We start from the raw sequence: 20,479 nt of genomic DNA on the forward strand, positions 1-20,479 counted from the left end.
TATTTTAACAGATTCGGGGTTCGAAGCTAGGTTGAGGAGCACACCCAACTAGGCAAGAACCACTAGACCACTTGCAGTGGTTACCGTCTAATAACTTAATTAGTCTTTTCCTTAGTTCTGTATCAGAATTGTTGATTTGATCCAAAAAAAAACAAAAAAACAAAATAAAAAATAAAATTCCCGGATCTAATAAGCAAACGACGCCGTTTAGTTGGCATTTGCTGCTTTTTCTTGTGGGTCGTTCTCGCTCGACACAGTGAAACAAGGGAGAGTGAAGAAAGAGCGAGAGAGAGAGAGAGAGATGAGCGGAGTTTCAACAGCGGCGTACTTAGCTCGTCGGGCAGCTCAGAAGGAGCGGGTTCGGATCCTCTACCGCAAGGCCCTCAAAGACACTCTCAACTGGGCCGTCCACCGCCACCTCTTCTACCAAGATGTGCGTACTGCGCACCCCCCACCTAAATCCCCCATCTTCTTCACTTTCCCAATTTCTCAAATTCGATTCATTCATTTTGCGATTGATTTCATTTTCAGGCTGATGCTCTGCGCCAGAGGTTCGAGACCAACAAGCACGTGGTTCGTCCCCCTTCCTTTTATTTGATTTTCCCCCTTTCCGGTTCCAATTTGTTTGGATTCCATTTCCATTTTTGGGTTTCAGTTCTAGTTCTTGATACATTGTTTGAAATTGGATGAAAAAGACTCCGTTTTTGATTGATTGCTTGTTTGGTTTTTGGGTTTACAGGAAGATCTTGACACAATCGATAGACTCATAGCTAATGCTGAAGCTACCTATGATAAGTGGCGCCACCCTGACCCTTATGTTGGTAAGACTTTTATTTCGACACCAAATTGACATGTTTAAGTATACTGCATTTTGCCCCAATCAGTCAATTTATGCGTGGTTGCTGTAAAAATTCACTTCTGTTGCTTTATTAAATCTCAGCTTCTTTGTTACTTGTTCATATGCTTTAAGTTCTAGAGGTCTTTTAGTCTCTATATGGATATTAGTACAGGGAGACACTTTTGGGATGATATGAAATGACATCATTTTAGAAATGATGTCATTTTCAGGTCAGACCTCAATCTTTTGTCAGTGTTTCGGGCTGCCTTATCCTGGAGAAATGATTTGTGGGTGATCAATGTCAATTTTCATCGCTTTACGGAAATTAATTTACATGCGTCTCTGTCTTGATTAAATTTGTTTTCGGAATTTTTTCTTCTGAGGTTTCGGAGTCGATGTTATTGGGGCCAGCTGTTAACCTCTTTCTAGCTGTATATAGATGGCAAGTTGTCGTCAGAGTCACTATTTAGGGTACCTCATTAGCTTTTCTCATGAGTACCTACATATCCAAATGTGTTGAAATGAAATATTTGTTTCTGTAAATTGTGTTAGGATCTATTTGAATGCAAGGGTTCACAGATATATGGGTTTGGATCCCAGTTATCATTGGAAATTGCTTAATTGGAGCACCATAGTTATCTGATGGTAATAAACTAAATGTATGACTTGATCATTCAGCCAAAGCAAGGATTTGGTTTACCACTTATTCGTTGAGACATGAAAAAAATGGGGGGAGAGAGGGGGAGAGAGAGAGAGAGAGAGAGAGACCAGTAAAATGCACTTTCGAGACCAGAACACGCTGTTAAGCTCTTTCTAGCTGTACGTCAGAGTCACTATTTAGGGTACCTCATTAGCTTTTCTCATTAGTACCTAGATATCCAAATGTGTTGAAATGAAATATTTGTTTCTGTAAATTGTGTTAGGATCTATTTGATCTATTTAATTGGATCTATTTGATCTATTTAATTGGAGCACCATAGGTATCTGATGGTAATAAACTAAATGTATGACTTGATCATTCAGCCAAAGCAAGGATTTGGTTTACCACTTATTCGTTGAGACATGAAAAAAATGGGGGGGGGGGGGGGGGGGGGGGGGGGGGGGGGGAGAGAGAGAGAGAGAGAGAGAGAGAGTATTACTGCCAGTAAAATGCTATGAAGCATGGATACGCCAGAAATTTTAGTATGGTGTATCGTATCCGTATCGGATACGGATACGGGTTCGATACGCGTTGGGTGCGTATCTGAGACTCTCCTGGCGTATCATTGACCATGTAGTGTGTGTTGACTCTTTCGATACGTCTTGGATGCGCGCTCCCATGATTTGGATACGTTTTCAGGGGTATTTTGATAATTTGTTATCAACTAAAACCTAATTCACCACAGCCGCACTACTCTCTTCAGTTCTCTCTCTCTTCGCGTCGCTGTTGTTTGCTTCTTCGCGGCTTCGTCAACGAACAAACGACCAAGACTTGAAGGCTTGAACTGCAGATAAGGCTTGAAGCTCTGTGGGCCACAGCCGCACTACTCTCTTCAGTTCTCTCTTTCTCTCTTCGAGTCTCTCTGTTGTTTGCTTCTTCGCGGCTTCGTCAACGAACAAACGACCAAGACTTGAAGGCTTGAACTGCAGATAAGGCTTGAAGCTCTGTGGGCCACAGCCGCACTACTCTCTTCAGTTCTCTCTTTCTCTCTTCGAGTCTCTCTGTTCTTTGCTTCTTCGCGGCTTCGTCAACGAACAAACGACCAAGACTTGAAGGTCGATCTGATCTGTGCCTCTGTGGGTTACTTAAAGCCTTAAAGAGTTAAAGCCTTAAATTGGTTATTATAATTGTTATATAATTGCTGTGACCTGTGACTTTGTGAGTAGCCTCCTGTGTCAGTAACCAACTAACCATCTGTTTCAATTATAATTGTTATATAAATTGGTTATTGTTTTTAATGTGATTCTTGGACTAACGTATTGTATAATTGTTTGAATATTATGTCTTTTAATTGCTTGTTTCATTGTAATTCTGTCATTTTATATGCAATATTTGTCAAATATATTTATTAACACTATATATATATTACATATTATTTATAAAAAAAAAGTATCCAAAACGTATCGTATCTTGTTTTTTTGAGAAAAAACGTATCCCCATATCGTATCGTATCGCACCCCGTACCCCGTACCCGTGTCAGTGCATCATTGGTAAAATGCACTTTTGAGACCAGAACAAGCTGTTAAGCTCTTTCTAGCTGTACATCAGAGTCACTATCTAGGGTACCTCATTAGCTTTTCTCATTAGTACCTAGATATCCAAATGTGTTGAAATGAAATATTTGTTTCTGTAAATTGTGTTAGGATCTATTTGAATGCAAGGGTTAACAGATATATGGGTTTGGATCCCAGTTATCATTGGAAATTGCTTAATTGGAGCACCATAGTTATCTGATGGTAATGAACTAAATGTATGACTTGATCATTCAGCCAAAGCAAGGATTTGGTTTACCACTTTTTCGTTGAGACATGAAAAAAAAAAAGACACACAATTAAGGATCTTGAGTATTCGACTGCCAGTAAAATGCACTTTCGAGACCAGAACAAAAGTCCAATATAGCAATTTACACTACTGACTTTGAATTTCCTTCCTGATGGACCCTTAAGTATTTTCTTATTGTTTATGGACTTAATTGATATCATTCTTCCAAATACATTTTGTCTAGTTGTTTTGATGTTTTTAACGTCTTTCTTTTATCTGTTTTGTCTGTACAGTTCCCTGGGCTCCTGGTGGTTCAAAGTTTCATCGGAATCCGACTCCACCTGCTGGGGTATGATATTATATTATGTCAACTTATTATTTGGTATCTCATTGTACACTTCGGTCGTTCCCATGTTCACTTCTATTTTAAGGACATCTATATATTCATCTTCTATATGATTACTTCAATGATTAAGAGTAATTATTTTTTCTTGTTTATACTTTATACCATTACCCTTTCTTTCAGTGATGAAACATACTATTTTTGTTCAGTCGAAAGTATGATTTATGAGAATTTTCCAGAGTTAATTACAGTTATTTTACCCTTAGTTTGATTAGGTTCTATCATTACTTTTATAATTTTATTATTGCATTTCCTACAAAAGAATCTTATTAATGCAAGTAGAACTTCTTTGCTTCCTATGTTTTGTGTTTTGCAAGTCTCTTGGACCAGTTATATATTCAACAAGCATATGACAAATTAGGCATTTCTATAACTTCACTGTTTATGACTTCATTGTGGTTTTGCTGATGCAGATTGAGATAGTATATGACTATGGCCGAGAAGATAACTAAAACGATGCATATTTTTCCTTCCAATAAATAAAGGTAGCAATTTTATTGTCTGCTTGAAGTACTGCTATATGTTTTGGCCTTAAACTAGAGGTGTAAATCATTGGTCAATTAGGTTTGAAATTGCATCACTTGTTCAAGGAACCATACCTCCCTTTTTCCTAATTTTGACACATGCACACCTGTTTCTTAACAGAACAGTAATGATATTCTTGGTGTAAGAGCTTTTCTCCTGTTTAGTTTGTCTCCCGTCAAAAATAAAAATTAGAGACTAAATGACCAATAGAATTCCATAGCAATAGAAAGTATGTAGCAGAAGCTTGCTTCGAGATGTTCGGATGGGACTTATAGAGAAGATTAGAAATTTGATAATGAAAGAGACTGAGGGAGATGCACTGTTGTGGTCCAGCCCATGATTAGATTACGTATGTTTAATAGGATTAATAAAAGTAGAAGACAATATGTCTCACTACCGGTAGGATATTCAATAGACGAATAGTTATTCCTATCTTCATGGCATCAAAGTGGGGTTGCACTAATCCTAATTGATGAAAGACTACATGTACACCTAGTTGGCTACAGAGAAGGGAAGAACATGCTTGCCTACAACCAACAGGATTTAGTTTCTTAATTGATGAAAGGCTATTGTTAGCTTACATAAAGAGGCGGTGGTTCTTTGTGTCACTGGCAGGCAACAATAAAGCAAGAGAGTTCCATTCCAATGAGAGTGAGAGGATGCCGTTCGAAGGTGAGAGAGTGATCATACCACTCTGAGGAGAGAGGTGAATTGTAGATCACTCTAGAGAGAGAGTAAGGAGAGACAGAGAGAAAACTTTTGTATTCCATTCCAGATAGGGCGAGAGGTTCCTTGTTTTCTTATTGCTTCTTGTTGTTCATTCTTGTGTTAGAGGCTTGGTAAGATTGTTGTATCCATTATTGATTTAGTGGAAGAGGTTGTTGCTGCGTTGTGGAAGTAGGTACATTGCCGAACCATGATATCTTTGGGTGTTCTTTATCTCTCTGTTTATTCTCTTGGTTTTACTGAGATTTATTTTTGAGTTCCCATTCTAAATATGACTACAAGACAAATGTAAACAAGAAGTGGGAGGGTATATATATTGATACCCTTTTGGTGGAATTGGTAATATATAGCAGTAGAGGTTTATTTTCATATTCCTTTCTGGTCTCTCTTCTGATGTAGTACTGAATGTACTTTCAAGCATCAATTAATTGCCGTAATCACCATTATAAGAGCTTCTTTGTCCATGACCATGAATATCTAATTTGACTTTCTTATAGTCAAAAACCAGTCAGGTTATCTTACAAGTGGATGAGACTGACGAGTAAACTTATAGAGCCAGGGACTCTTCAAATTTATGTGTCAGTTGGTGGGGTGATGGGGTTTGGACTCTCAAGGTTTAACTGTTTTGGGGATGGAAGAGGGAGAGGAATCTGTGAGACAAAGGTTGAAGAAACAGTGTTCTGGATGAAAAAGAGAAAGAAATGATCACTTTATCTAGGATTGATGGGTGTAATTATGATAGCTGAGTGTCTAGTCAACATGAATTTGGTTTATCTTATTACATGTGCTTATTCAGAAGAGGCTGTGAGGAATCCAATTACTCTTCCCAACCATTCATGTTGCTTCTGTTTGCGAGTATCTTATGTTTTTTTCTCATCATCAACATAGAACTTTGTTAGTTTCTTGTCAACATATGAGTTCTGTTGATCTTCAATCTGCTACTTTTTCTGATGCAGATCAAGATGAAGAATGAGTATGATGATGAAGACACTTTAATTAATGAGGCCAGCATCTTTGATGTATTGCTCAAGCAAACGATGATTTTAAGCTACAAATTATTTCAAATGCAGTTGCTCCTTATCATGGTGTATTTGGTGTTTTTCTTCAATGGATCTTTGATACAGATGAACAATGAATGTGTTGTATGCTTTCAGGTTGGGTTAAGCGTAGTGCTTAATGTGAACTACTTTCTTCCGTCCCTTTAATTGCATTTCTTTGGCCGCAATTGGCTACTGTGTTGCAATAATCAGCAATTGGAGGATGGGGTACTGGTGTATCCCTGTGCATTCTATCATGCATGCCACATTCACATGTATGTTTGTGTATGGTTCTAAACCTGAATTGGCAGCAATAGATTTGGAATTTGGCTTTCGGGATTGGAGCTGAACTTAATGGAATGTGTAAGAAGCTTTTAAGCTTTTATATTCTCAGCTTGACCGGATGGTCAAACTGGGGATTTGCCTCATCCCCAGACTCACACCTCCATCACCGCACGCACCTGAAAAATCAATAATCTCTGATCCCACTCTCGTAAATGATGAAGTCTGGAAGCTTTCCTGGTTGGACCATGAAACATTTTAGCTCGAAAATTTTTAAAATTAAAGTCTGGTTATTTGTTGGTTTCTTCACGTTATGGTCAAATTGGGACAACAAGACATCACCTCGGTGACTTTTTCATCCTGCTTGGCGGCGTTTGCGTACAAACCAGGGCTCTGTTTGCGAGATTTGACAACAGGATCCGATTGAGTTGGGTTTTTTTGTTTTCGTATTTTGACTATACTTTACTTTTGCTTTTTTTATTGAAAGAAATTTCAATTACTAATTAACCGCAATCATAGCACCAATTAAAGGATTACATCCTGTAAACATACATCAATAAACTAATATTAATCAGTCTCAATTGAAAGAGGAGAGACTGACATGTCAATGAATTATACGACAAGAACAATATTGCACAACCGAGAAAGTCAAATTGACTATAATAATGAGAAATAACCTAAATAAGTTACTACAATAGAAAACTATTGGGTGGGCCACCCAAAGATATCCCAATCATATCAACGCAAATTGGTAGTGAAATGCACAGCCTTCATCCAACAGAAAACTGGGTCCAATCGAAATCCATGACGACAACCCAATTCGAAAGAGTATGAACTTATTTGATATCTGAACACAGATCAAAAAACTAAAGACAACAAAAACCTCAAACAAAAGATTACTATAAACTAAAAAGAAACCATAACCTTATTATGTTTGCCGAAACCCTCGGCCGATAACAAATTGAAGAGACTACCACCAATCACCACACCTATATGCACTATACGGGATTGTGATCTACACTCATGACATACTCCCAAAAACTGCTTTATACGAATCACGAACTACACTTGCAAATTTATCGATATGCACCAACTCCATTATTCATAGATTTGTTATTTCTCCTCTATTTATTTATTTATTTGTTTATTTCATATTTCTCCTTGTTTCTTAAAATGGAAATAAATTTGATATATCTTTTTTTTTTTTAGGGTAATTCTAGTTGGACCTCCAAATTTGATATTTGAACATCTCTTACTTATTAAACCTCCAATTCATTTTTTGTTAATACTTAAAGAGCTCAGTACACGTTCTTAATTTTACCAAAACATCCTTGAACAATTAAAATCTGTTTCTTCATAAATTTGTTGTTCTTTTTTTTTTTCTCTTCTTTCTTTCCTTTCTTTTTTTTTACTATTTTTTTTTCCTTCCACCATGAAGAATTCTGATTAGAGCTATTGCTCTTCAACTTCTTTGTCAATTGCAAAGGTGGTACCATAGTTAAGAGAACATGGGTAATCTATTCTGTTTGTGTACAATTTGGTAAGATCATGAAGGAAGGGACTCAACAAGAGGAAACATACCTAATTTATAGAATAAAATAAAGGAAACCAATTCAAAAATTGAAGGAAGCCGGCGGATTTTGCTCTTAATCACCATACAAAATTCTAAATGACAATTGAGAAGAAGATTCTATGTTGGGATGAACCCAGTCTCATTCCCAAATTTGATTTTATGTTAGACTGGGGAACCATTATAAGAAAGTAATGATTTTGTATAATTGATTTAGGGAAATTTCCAATTTTTTTTTTTTAAATAAACCCTTAGCCCGGTCGCCCACCCTTACATATGCTATTGAGAATCGAACCCATGACCTTTACAATGTTGGATTAATAACTTACTAACAGGTCACAACTCACTGGTAGAGAATTTTCTAACTATTATAAGAATGAGTTGACAAAATCTTCTTACATTTTTTTTTCTCTCTTTCTCTATCATTATTTTTCTTCTCATATGAGTTGATAAAATCTAATAACAATTGAAAAAATAACGGTATTAAATATAAAAAAAAGGATGGAGGTCCACACAATATAAGTCTTAAATCAACACAAAAGGATCCCAGACCATATACGAATGAAGTAAATGTTGCCTAAAATGGCGCAAAGGCACAAATACTGTGATATTGGTTAGTTGGATCATCATTTTATCCAAGAACAATCAAGTCACTTGCACTCTAGAGGGTTGGGGTAGGACTTGGTTGAGTGCTCCATAATATGACTGAACTGTTAAGACTCAAATCCCATTTCCCACTAGGAATTACATCAAATATTCATTCACCACAGAAGCAAAGACACGTACATTAAGATTCAAGCAGAACATTATGAGTCTCAATTATATTTATAAGCATAAAAACCATATGGAATGAGGTTGTTGAGGACCGATGTAAATTGAAAGGTATACCAATTAGAAACGAGGGACTCATTTTGTGCGCTGAGATGTAACCATTTCAAAGTGGCTTTCAATTCTCAATTCTCCCATTAAACATTACACTTGGGTCTTAGTCTCCTAATCCAAGTCCACTTCTTCAATCGTTACAGATTCTGAAATGATATATATGGCTGTACTAACTTTGAATTTAGATAGACTGTTACTAATTACATTCGGTAAAAGTGAACGGTTACTACCACATTAACTTTGAATCAGGGATGACCCAACTAACTATAAAATCAGATGATTTGTCCTCCTCCCTTATTTCTCTCTCTCTCTCTCTCAGCCCTAAAGCATTTCTTGTTTGGCCAAAACATCATAGATGGAGGAGTGTGTAGTCATAAGATGGAAGATTAGAAGAGATGCCAAAAGCATATATGCAACCCCCTTTGGTGTATTTGCATCTGTCATCATTGTAATACTGTTTATGTGGACCATTTGCTCTGGATTTGAAGTTGCAGAGGAACCAAGAATGAACCATGAGTACTACAACAATAGTTGGGCAGTCTTTGGTGGAGTGCTTACCATAGTTCTTGGTTTCTTTTTCTTGGCTGTTGGGTTTCCTATACTAGCAGACTTGTTTGTGAAGTTTTCTGAACAACTTCAAAACCCGGAGGAGGGTGGCATACATCAAGGTCGTAACACGTACCAAAACTTACATCATTTCATTCTGTCATATGATTATCTCACTTAAGCCATTTTTACATTTTTAGCTCGATAGACGTTTGTTGCTTCGTTCTCTAAGTTTGGTGATTGTTTAACATAGTATTGGCGTTAGAACTCAGTTTATAAGAATAGTTTCTGAAGCTTTCCACCTAGTGCTCAATTTGGAAAAATACAAATGGCTACCATTTGGAGTGTCAACCAAAGATTTCATAGTTTATGGTGGCATCCTTCTCGAACTTACTATAGTCTGCTGATTGAAAACAGTATTAGAAACTCATAGTCTCGAGGCCATGGCTATTAGTAATTGGTTTGCCCTCAGTTGATGTCCCAACAATGACTTCTGATCATTCGCAAGGGTGTTGAATTCAAACCTTCAAACCCTCATTTCCCACTTACCTTTGATTTGCAAGATGCAACGTCGTCTATAATGAGTCCGATACAGCAACCACTAATATACCACTTTATAAATTTTCATCTATGATGTGAATCTGCTTGTGAACAATCATAAACCTATTGACATTTACTATTTACTTGATTCATATTGATGCAGGAGGGAAGATGAAGACGATATGTATCGTCAGCCGCATAATTGTGAGTTTGATTGCAATGTTGATGCTAGTATGGGCAATTTACACTGGGTTTAGGCTTGTAACTGAACCAAAAAAAGGCACATATTATCCTCTAGCATCCCCAGTTGGCGTTGTTAGTATTATGTTTGGTGTCATTTACTTTATCATTGGACTCTGCACAATTGTAGAACTAGCAGTAGAATTGACGAAGCGATTGCAAGGGAAAGTGAAGAACGAAATAGTTATTCATCAAGTTCACAATATGGATATCAATTGTTTTGTTTGATATTTTCAGTAATACATCATTACCATTGGCTTTTGTTTAATTTATTGGATATGGGGAATATGCATATCATATTCATACTTGGATACCACTTCAGTCCCTTTAGCAATCTTGTTCAAACTGCTATTAGGTTTGCCCTCTACGAGTAGCAGCAGTCGCAACGGAATCAACTAATCATGTGATGTTTATCATACCATAACCTAGCAGCTAGTGCCACATGAGAAAGTATAGTGTTTTGACCTGGTTCACAACTGGAAAACATATCCAAGGCATATCCCAGACCATAAAGAACAATGAATGTAGTATTTGATGTCCAACATATCATAAACAAGTCATGCTGGTATGCCACACTTCCTTTCCACCAATCATTTTCTAGTTCAATATTTTCCCATACCATTCACTCATCATTCTCTAATGATCTTATGCTCCCATCACCCATGCTTTACTAAATTTCTGGAAGACGTATAAGCGCTTTTCTGTCACCTATGTATTTCACCATTTAGTTGATCTTAAAAATGACAATATTTCACCATTCTATGTGTTTCTGAGTAGGAATTACTCAAAACTTTTTTTCCCTATCGAACTGAAGCACCTATGTACAGCAGCAATCACTACTCCAGTAGTTAATTAGGAATTCATCAAGTTGCTGAGATTGGCAAAGCAAGCTTATAACCCAAGTTGGGGCAGCAAGGTAATTGCCAAGAGAGACGATTCCAATTAGTCACAAGAAAGAAATTTGCAGCAGAGACTTTAAAACCAATAGAGCTTAGAGGGACAAGAATTAATAGTATGCGGGAAATAAACAGATACTTGTCTAAAGTCGACAGCTTCCCTTTGATTATCATCCCCAATATGAAGATCATGCCCTTGATGTTTTGGCTAAACCAACGTAGAAAGCTCCAAGAACTTTTGGTTGATAAGTGCAGTAGACATCTCATACAACTCATCAAAATTTTACTGAGGCCAACATCCATTCGGATCAATCACAATGAAAAACACCAAAGGATCTTTCCTTAAAACCTGACTGACTGACTGTTTCTGCACTGCAACTCAAAGACAAGGGAAAGCAAGGAATAATTTTTCCTTAAAACCTGCGTTACTGAATATTTCTGCCTGACTTACTCATGCCACTCAAATGCTTTCCCCCATTTCCAAGTATGTGAAGAAAGCATAGCCTCAAGGAATAACGAAGTTTAAGAATCTTTATCCAATTCAGAGGCCAAGTATGAGAAAATAATGGTTAACAACAGCAAGAAGTGTTGGCAGCACTAATCTGCATCCGTCAGTCCGTCACAAGGTTCCAAATATGCATTACCATGACAGCCATGTTCAAGAAATATTCCAAGAAAATGCGTTCATCACACACAGATGAGGTTTACAGTTAAATTCATACGGACTATAATCCATGTGAGTAATACTGTATTACATATGAAAATCCGTGTGAAAACATTAGCCACAGACATTTCCTTGAATTAAACTCTTAAAGGGGATCATGGTGTCATACGAATCACCTTATTAATGCAAAGCTTTGATACCAAGAACTCTTTCATCCTTCAGCAAGCAGATATTACTCGAAGCCACCTTAGCATTATGAATAATGCTATATAAGCACGTGAAAAATTACAGACCAGAGAAAGGTTCCCAAACTTTAGTCAACGTCTGGTAAGCCCTGTTTGGGAATAAAAAGATGAGATGCCCAAAAAACATTGGAGACTCGCCAAGACAGAGATGATCAACAGAAGTCTGCCAACATAAGATGAACATCATCCTTGGTAATATCAGAGAGTTCATGCTATTAAGAGACTATAACGAAGTATGTCATTGGGGAGAAGATGTCCATGGAATGTGCTAGCTGTATGTTGAAGTCTACATCCAAAACTAGCATATATCTACGAAACCTTCCAATCATAAAGAATTGCATGGAGTGAACTACTTTCGACTTTTGAATTCTGAGGAAACCAATGCCTATGGAGATGCCGATAATCATACCTATCCATAATAGCTACAGCTCTAGCTCCTCCTCCATATTTTCAAAAGTTCTCTTGTTTCTTTCCATCCAGATGACTCACAAGATTGCCATTGCCCATAGCTAATGCAAAACAGGTGTATCTTAAGGGGCAAAATCCATTGGACTGTCCCCACTTAGATTAAACTCCCAAAAGACCTTTTTAACCAGACATTGTAAGAACAAGGTAGCAAATGATCGAATATCTGATTTTAGCTACTTTTTAGGTTTGTTAGCCTGATATACATGATTGGTTTCTAGGTTTCGTCCTTGTTTAACATACTGAACTGGGGTTATAAGTTTTGAAGGCTTCCCACCAAGTGCTGAAAATAAACACTACCGCTCAGTGACTATGAAATATCAACTCTTCGAACTGAGAAGCATTGGAAAAGTAAACCTCGAATTTTCCCGAGGAATTCATATACTTCAAGGAACAATCGTTGGAGTTAGGCAAGTTTAGCGCTATACCTGGTGGAATACTGCCAATTGGAAAAAGAAAAAGAAAAAAAATTAATTGATGAAAGATTTTTTTCCAAAGGAGGGATGCCTCCTGGCGGCTAAAGATCAAATATCACTAGCTTCATCAACGAGCCAATCTTTGATGAACTTTATCGGCTTGATCCAAAACTTATGACGCTCAGCTCCAGGCTGGTCAGGTTGACTGGAATTCCCCTCTCCAACATGTTTTGACTAAGATTGAGAGGTGCAGTCGGAGCAATGGTCAACATTCCTGTGGAATCTTGCCAGAGAAGCTATAGGTCTCAAGGTTGATGAACCTGAGAAAGGATAGGTGGCCAATGTAGTTCCATGCAGATTACAACCTCTAGGTTAAAAGTTCCGACTGATGCCTTTTGCCTGAAGTAATTCCATGCTAGTTGCAAAAGTGAAAGTGGCTATGGCTTCTTTCAATTCCAACAAAGTAAATGGATCAGATTAGTCATTCGACTGAACAATCCATTGGATTATCAAAATTCATTCTCCCAACCCAGATTAGAGTCCCTGAAAACCCTTTTCTATCACAGCTAATGCAACCAAACATTGTAAAAACAAAAGCTTACTCAGATCCATCTTTAATATCAAACAAATGAGTGGAGAGGAAAATAACAGAATGAGACGAGCAATTGAAGTGCTACCTATTAAATTCTGAGACAATGATCTATAACTGAGATAATGATGTTTTTTTTTTATACCCAAATACGTAATTTATTGAACTCTGATCATGCAGACAAGCAAAACTGGCTAGCTTTTAAATACACTCACTGTCAAATAGCCACATTTATCTAGGATGGTAATGGTGCCACATTTGAAGCACCATTACCATCTACACCCACAAAATTTTACAAAAATAAAAATAAATTCTTCATTCAACACACCCCAATATCGCCCTGATAAACCTAAACTGTTTACCTAGTCCACATCTGCGCAGAGTTTAGTATGCTACTCTCCCTTTTCAGTATCTAGTTCAAAGTTTTCTATCATCATTCATCTTTCTCTTCATTAGTTTAGTTCCCAATCACTAAATTGCTGGAAAACACACACCAACACAGACGCATACAAAGGCGTGTGTGACAAAGACACACATACACAGAAACATACAAGAGAATGTGTGACAGATAAATAACATACAAACACATGCTATAAAGCCTTTATCCCACATCTATATTTGACCAGACAATTGATCTTGAAAAATGATAATTCTGAATGATGCAGGAAACTTTATCAGTTTGTATAAGTACATACAGATGTTCCTTCTAAAAATCAAAACACCCTATGAAAGTCCCTAAAAATCAATCCGAAGGAAGTACTTCACTTTTCTCCCAATTAAACTTAAAACCCTGTAATTGTGCAGCAATCATGGGTTTCTTTCTTGAACTCTAAGAATGAATAAGGTAGTTAAATACTGGAGTACACGTGTGTGTGTGTGTGTGTGTCTTCCATTCCATACAGCTCTTCATTAATCTTTTCTTCATTAAGAATAACTCTTCATTATAATATTGAGATTTACTTTATGCATTTTGTGTTTTCAACAACAAATGAAGATTAAGAACATAAAATAACAAAATAAACAATTCACAAACAAATATACAAACTCCAAGAGCAGCGTAAAGCAATGACAAATGCAATGCTGCAAAATGGGAGTGCAATACGCATATATTGAGCTAACAGCTAAAGAGGATGAGTACAAATGAAAAGAGTGTCAGAATTTAATTCAGATGAGCTTCTCTCAACTGCTTGGTAGATTAAACATGAACATTATGTCTCATCATATCTAAATTTGGCAACATAAGTGATTTCAGAAAATGATATGAAATTGAACAGTACAGAATTTTATTGAAGATTTTGTCCCACTTTGCTGGAAAAATTGACTGGTAAATTCGTAATACTTTTCATGTGAATATAAACAGAGTATCTGATTTTAATGTTCACCTACAACCCTGAAACTTTCAAGACTTCTACAACCATCCCCCTTCCAAGTGCTTCCTCACTGAATGCAGGCAGACTACAATAACATAATTGTTTTCTTTGTAAGAAGTACTCAATTAAAAGTTTAAATCTTCTGTATTGCAGTTTGTGGTTTTACACATAAAAGTGAATATCTATCAATAACCAAGAAACTGAACAACAAATATTTAAACCCAAGAGCATATATCAATCATATAAATATGTACACACATTCTGAATCCGATAACAAGGCATGAATTAAACCCTTGAAATTGCATATATCAAAACCCTAAAGCTAAAGAGGATTAAGAATAAAATCAGAACTCAATTCAGATGAGCTTGAAAGGCTGGGACATGTAATTAAAACAGTTTCTTTTGGGGATCTACTGCTGGTTTAACATTAGTACTTAGAACTTTATGTAGTCTAAAAAGCCAAGAACAGTTTGAGTTACAACTTTGAGACTTGAGCATGCATTTATGAGCTGTTTGACCTAATCTACAAACCAATAAGTATAGAGTTTTATCTTGTAGATGAGCAAAAAGTCAGTAGCTTTCACCAAAACTCAATATCACAAGCCTCTATTGGCAGTCATTAATTAATTATCACACTAACTGACTCAACAATAAGAGACTGATGAGCACTATTACCAGCTCCAATCTAGTCACCCAACCCACCAAAATTTCCTGCCCTACAAAATTGAGAAAGAAACTCCTTGACCGGTTGACCCAACACATCAATATCCCAAAATTGGCCTTGACTTTAACCCTGAACCAAATACTGTTATGGTGATTAACTAAAGATCGCTGGACCAAAGGCAGCACCCAGGAGTGGCAGCTTACCAGTAATTGCAGCACCGCAGAAATATTCGGGAACTGCAACTGGGGCAGCACCACTGTCAGTTTTGGCTGGTAGCCAATGCAACCAACCTTGACTTTTTATTTTTACAATTCAATGCATTTCTTTTTAGGTAATATTAAGGGTCATAGTATCACAAGTTAATCACACACTGTAGGCATGAAGTAGAGCCAACTAACTAAGGCCTACACCTACTAGCTACTACAACTATAAAAGCAGATGCACAATCATGTAGTATTGTTCATAGGTCTCCTCTTTCCAGAAAGAAAATTGAAACTAATAGTTGGTATCCAATAACATATCCCAGTATACAAAACACACAAAAACGCAATCTATGTTTGGCTTTCCATCCACATCTCCGCCTTTCTATCACATCTGTGTTTGGCTAAACAAGTGCTTTTAGTAAATGATGAGAGATTTATACAATAACAAGTCACAGAACTAACGCAAACTTAGCCTTTTTATTCTCCCATTTTGCTAAAAGCCCAAAACCTAAAGACTGCTACAAGAACCATCACCAAAGTGTTTCCTGAGCAAAGGAAGTACTATTCTATTCTCATTATTGAACTTTGCGGTCACAGTTACAGTTCCCTATCTTGAGCTCACTACAAATAAACCTTAAACCTAGCTCTAAATTAAATTTTGAAACCTGTGCTATGCATTTTGTAGTGTTAGACAATAAAAGTAAGAGAAAGACGCATGAAAGAGTAAGACTTAGTAGCCAAACACGTATAAATGACGAATATTTCAAACCAAATATAAGCATAAGGCATTCATGAAAAGAACCGTTCGAAAGCTAAGGAACAAACATGTCAGTACGAAAGGAAAGAGAGGCGGAGTTCAAATTCATGTGAGCTTGAAAGGGAAAGGCAAAGTAGTAGACCTGGGCATCTGAAATTGGCCTTCATTCGGTCTATCTTCTTCCTTCTTTTCTTTATGAGACTACATTCTTCCTTTTTTGGCCAAGATTTCTTAAAAACTTGAGCTTTGGTGGTTGAAAAATTGCTTAAGATGGTATTATACGGGATATCTTGGGATTGAACCCTCCAATCGCCATCCTCCACTTATTTGTTGATTCGTAATGAATCAACACAGAAGTTGAAGACAATATCTACTATAAGATGCCTATTTATGCTCATGGTAGCTTGGTCAATTCATTGGGGGTGAGGCATGCATCTAAATAAGAAAGATGGCTAAATATTACTCTCCAGTCTTCCCTCCCCTGTGTCTTTATAAGTTCTGCTCATACGCCTAACAAAATTGCTCATATACACAAACATTATGAGTGTCGTATCACACTAACATAGGCCATACAAATAATATTGGAAACTGATAACAAATTAGAAGAATAACTAATTCATTTCAATTTTGCTGAAAAAAGAATAAATTATCAGATTACCAATACTAGTTTTTAGTGAGAACACGTACGAAGAGAATCAGATTTACTCTACCCCAGAAACCATGAATCCCCTACTAATCACCAATCACTCTTTTGTTTCTTCACCTCAGCAGTAATGTACAAGTACTAGAGTTCAGACATAGTCCATTCAAAGTAACTCTCATTAAAAAGCTCGAATCTTTTGCCATGCATTTTGTGCTTCTAAATGATACGACACTAGGAGACCAATCAAATAACCAGACCAGAAAACTAATCAAAATTATATTAAAAGAAAAAGCACAAAGCAGCATTCATACAAAGAAATGTACACATTCTCATTTCGATAACAAGGCACAAAAAGTTCAACTATTGCATATATAAAAAGAAGCTAAAACCCTAAGAAAGAGAAAGAGAGGAATTCAAATGAGCTTGAAAGGGAGAGGCCAAGGAGTGGACCTGGGAACCTCAACCTTGTCCTTGATGCGCTCGATCATCTTCTCCTTCTTCGGCCTAGCGTTCCCGTACGACCCTTTGAACCGCTTCCCCTTCTTCGTCTTCTTGTCCCCTCGCCCGCACAGCATCGGAGCCCCGATTCCACTGCTTTGAGCTGATGACGTCGACGATGACGAGGTCGTGAAGAGGGCGCGGTGCTCCCTCACCAACACTCGCCTCGCCGCTGCGCCGCACCACTGCACCATCGCCATTTCTCCTCTTCCTGCTTTGCACTGTATCAAAATTAGACAAGCAAAGCTGAGAAGGGTGAAGGCATCGTATATATAGAGCTAACTCATGGGTCGGGTCATCGGGTTTTCCATTGTTAGAAATGGACACCCATAAATTTTCATTCCTTCTCCACTTTTAACATTTCTGTAGAATTTATATAGGGTGCGGACTCGGTTCTAATCGTTCTATCAGTTCGGTTTGACTTTCTCTTTATATCTAACGAAAATTTGTATTTTTTCAATTACATGCAGTAGTACATATAAAAATTATTATTATTCACAAATTTAATGTAAACTGAAAATATACATCAAAATAGGGGTCATCATGGACTGGGCCCTACCTTAAATTGTAGGGTTTAGAGTAGGAACAGGTCGGGTCTAGTTAAAGTCAACGAAACTTAGAGTCAGGCCAATGATTCATATATGAGCTCTTACTCGTCTTTAAGGGCCGAACTGGGCTGTCTTTCTGAATAGGGTTGACAAGGGTCGAAAGGGTTTTTTTTTTTTTTTTTTTTTGGTGAGAATAGAAGAAATTTCATCAATCCAAAAAATTACAATGATGGGATGACACTGTAAAATCTCAACTACTCCAAATAGAGAAGATGACTTAATCATACCTCTAATATAGAACCGGTGGTTACAAATACCATGAACCGATAGGGGCTCAACTCTAACCACAAACATCAACTTATCTTAGGAGTTCCAATACATTCTTACAGTCAACCTCAAGAAGAGACTAAACCCTTCCGACACCGTACACCAAAATCGTCGGTATATATGTAGAGGCAGCTCTCCATTATATTGACTACAAGAAAACATCGAAATTAAAACAACTAGTCTCTGGGGATGACACCATAACAATGGCACAACCACTAGTCCAGATTACTAATACCCCCACTCAAAGGAGGAAGGACAAATTAAAACTAAACAAAACCTAGAAAACTAAAACAAAATCCCTAAAAAAACCACCAACACCCTTACTCAAAGGAGGAGGGGCTGATTAATCCTAAACAAAACCTAGAAAATCAAAAACTAAATCCCTATAATAACGATGACGAGACTTCACGAACCACCTCACTTTCCTGAAGAGCCGGCATTGAACTGTCAGTAGCAACCATTGGAGCTTCAGACTAGGCCTGGCATTTGAGCCCGTGACCCGCAAACCCGCACGGTAAAAGCCCGCACGAACCCGTCCATTTATTAAATTCGTGTTAAGAAAGCCCGCACGCAAAAAGCCCGCAAATTAACGGGCCTTGCGTGCTAAGCCCACTGGAACCCATTGGAACCCGTTTACTTCCAAACAAACCTACTCCGACCCTTTCCGTCATTCAGCAACGACAAAAAACGCAACGCTCTCTCTCTGGAACGCAACCCTGAATCTGAGCAGTGAGCACAGCAGCCTCCCATTCATTTCCGTCACCCAAATCCCAACTCTCTCTCTCTCATCTCTCTCTGCGCGCCCAATTTCTCAAGGTATTGGATCTGTCTTTTGCTTTGGGTTTTCTTCGATTCCGTGCAGTTTTTGTATCTGGGTATTGCATTTTATAATCTGAAATCTGAGTGTGTATCTGGGTTTGAATGATGGAGTTTTTGTTGTGATAGATTTCTGGGTTTTTGTTGTGATATTGATTTGTAATCTTGGGTTGTTGTAATCTTCGATTTTGATTGAAGTATTGAATTTCTGGTCTTGATTTCAATATGGGTTCTGTTTGATTGCTGGGAAACTCCACAATTTTATACAATTCTGTGTGTTGTGTTCAATTTCATTTGATTTTCTGATTCTGGGTTTTGCTTGTGATGGGCTATTGCAGAGATTAGTTCAGCACCAACCGACTCAATATCCTACATCTGAGGAGTTAAGCATTCAGAAAATCAAGTTCAAGGCTTTTGTTTTGCAGAGATTGCTCGCAGAGTTTGGAAAGACTACCATGCCAAGGTATTATTGACGATTTGACGATATAATGTAAGATGATATACTGATAAGGCAAAGCTTCTGCAATTTGAATTTTGTTGCTGCATAGCCTGCATTAATTGAACACCCATGCCAGTTGACAAAGAGATGGAATTTGAATATGGTTGTAGCATGTTTTTGTTGTTTATATGAAGAACTAGAAACTGAAGGATCCAGATGAGTTTATGAGATTGGTTGAAGTTTTTGTGCTGAGTTGCCTTGCCGTGATGGATGATTTGCATAGAGTGTGTCACAAATAGTGTGATTTTAGGGTCAACACTCTCAACAGTAGGAAAATTGTACGAAGTCTAGCGAGATGTAATGATGTATTTTTTTTTTTTTTGTGGTCTGGAAGGTCAAGGGCAGAGAATGAGTGTCGTACAAAGCTAGCCATATAAAACATGAATTGAGCAATGGAAAAAGAAAGAAATGGCTTTCCACTAGTTATTTGTTGTTATAAAGCAGGCACTTTGTTCCATTTGAAAAATTATATGCACAAGTCTTAATTCTAGTTGCTTAAAAAAAATAAAAAATAAAAAATAAAAAATCTCTTAACGGGTTCCAACGGAAAACCCGCAAACCCGCCGGGTTTAGCCCGCGAAACCCGTTAACTTAACGGGTTTTTACCGGGTCGGCCCGTTAAAAACCCGGCCCGTTAAGAACCCGCACCGTACCCGCACTATACCCGCACGTTGCCAGGCCTACTTCAGACCATCGATGTGGTGCCAAGGTATATATAGTTTCCTTCAATGGTCTAGATCTTCTACCATTTGAAATCAACGGTCCAGATATAGCCGACTTCAAAAATATATTTTTAATAAATTTTTGGATATTACCAACTTCTAAAAAT

General features: G+C 37.4%; 3 protein-coding genes and 1 long non-coding RNA gene across 4 annotated transcripts; 3 read left to right on the top strand and 1 right to left on the bottom strand.

Annotated features, from left to right (window-relative positions):
- The first annotated feature begins 236 nt into the window (after window positions 1-236).
- On the top strand, window positions 237-6,202 carry LOC112174595 (NADH dehydrogenase [ubiquinone] 1 beta subcomplex subunit 9). Its single transcript, XM_024312395.2, has 6 exons — window positions 237-433; window positions 532-573; window positions 740-821; window positions 3,593-3,648; window positions 4,116-4,187; window positions 5,910-6,202. Exons 1-5 carry the CDS (start codon window positions 302-304, stop codon window positions 4,152-4,154), a joined length of 351 nt encoding a protein of 116 aa, XP_024168163.1. The 5' UTR covers window positions 237-301; the 3' UTR covers window positions 4,155-4,187; window positions 5,910-6,202.
- A 2,829-nt stretch (window positions 6,203-9,031) lies between these two features.
- Window positions 9,032-10,318, top strand: LOC112169000. The gene is made up of 2 exons (XM_024305937.2): window positions 9,032-9,392; window positions 9,974-10,318. The coding sequence occupies exons 1-2, from the start codon at window positions 9,080-9,082 to the stop codon at window positions 10,276-10,278; spliced, it is 618 nt and encodes a 205-aa protein (XP_024161705.1). The 5' UTR covers window positions 9,032-9,079; the 3' UTR covers window positions 10,279-10,318.
- Window positions 10,319-17,210: 6,892 nt separating this feature from the next.
- Window positions 17,211-17,809, bottom strand: LOC112173088 (30S ribosomal protein S31, mitochondrial). The gene has a single exon (XM_024310634.2). The coding sequence runs from the start codon at window positions 17,658-17,660 to the stop codon at window positions 17,376-17,378; it is 285 nt and encodes a 94-aa protein (XP_024166402.1). The 5' UTR covers window positions 17,661-17,809; the 3' UTR covers window positions 17,211-17,375.
- A 1,030-nt stretch (window positions 17,810-18,839) lies between these two features.
- Window positions 18,840-20,076, top strand: LOC112169568. Its single transcript, XR_002924748.2, has 2 exons — window positions 18,840-19,151; window positions 19,490-20,076. It is a non-coding gene; the product is annotated as an uncharacterized LOC112169568 (long non-coding RNA).
- The last annotated feature ends 403 nt before the right edge of the window (window positions 20,077-20,479 follow it).

The sequence above is a fragment of the Rosa chinensis genome, chromosome 6, assembly GCF_002994745.2.
Source record: "Rosa chinensis cultivar Old Blush chromosome 6, RchiOBHm-V2, whole genome shotgun sequence".
NCBI lineage: Eukaryota > Viridiplantae > Streptophyta > Magnoliopsida > Rosales > Rosaceae > Rosa > Rosa chinensis.

Bases quoted from the DNA above. Each gene is read 5' to 3' on its own strand.
- LOC112174595 (XM_024312395.2), top strand. From the start codon at position 302: ATGAGCGGAGTTTCAACAGCGGCGTACTTAGCTCGTCGGGCAGCTCAG. The intron at 822-3,592 runs GTAAGACTTTTA...TTGTCTGTACAG, and splicing joins CCACCCTGACCCTTATGTTG to TTCCCTGGGCTCCTGGTGGT. The intron at 3,649-4,115 runs GTATGATATTAT...TTGCTGATGCAG, and splicing joins ATCCGACTCCACCTGCTGGG to ATTGAGATAGTATATGACTA.
- LOC112169000 (XM_024305937.2), top strand. From the start codon at position 9,080: ATGGAGGAGTGTGTAGTCATAAGATGGAAGATTAGAAGAGATGCCAAA. The intron at 9,393-9,973 runs GTCGTAACACGT...ATATTGATGCAG, and splicing joins GGAGGGTGGCATACATCAAG to GAGGGAAGATGAAGACGATA.
- LOC112173088 (XM_024310634.2), bottom strand. From the start codon at position 17,660: ATGGCGATGGTGCAGTGGTGCGGCGCAGCGGCGAGGCGAGTGTTGGTG.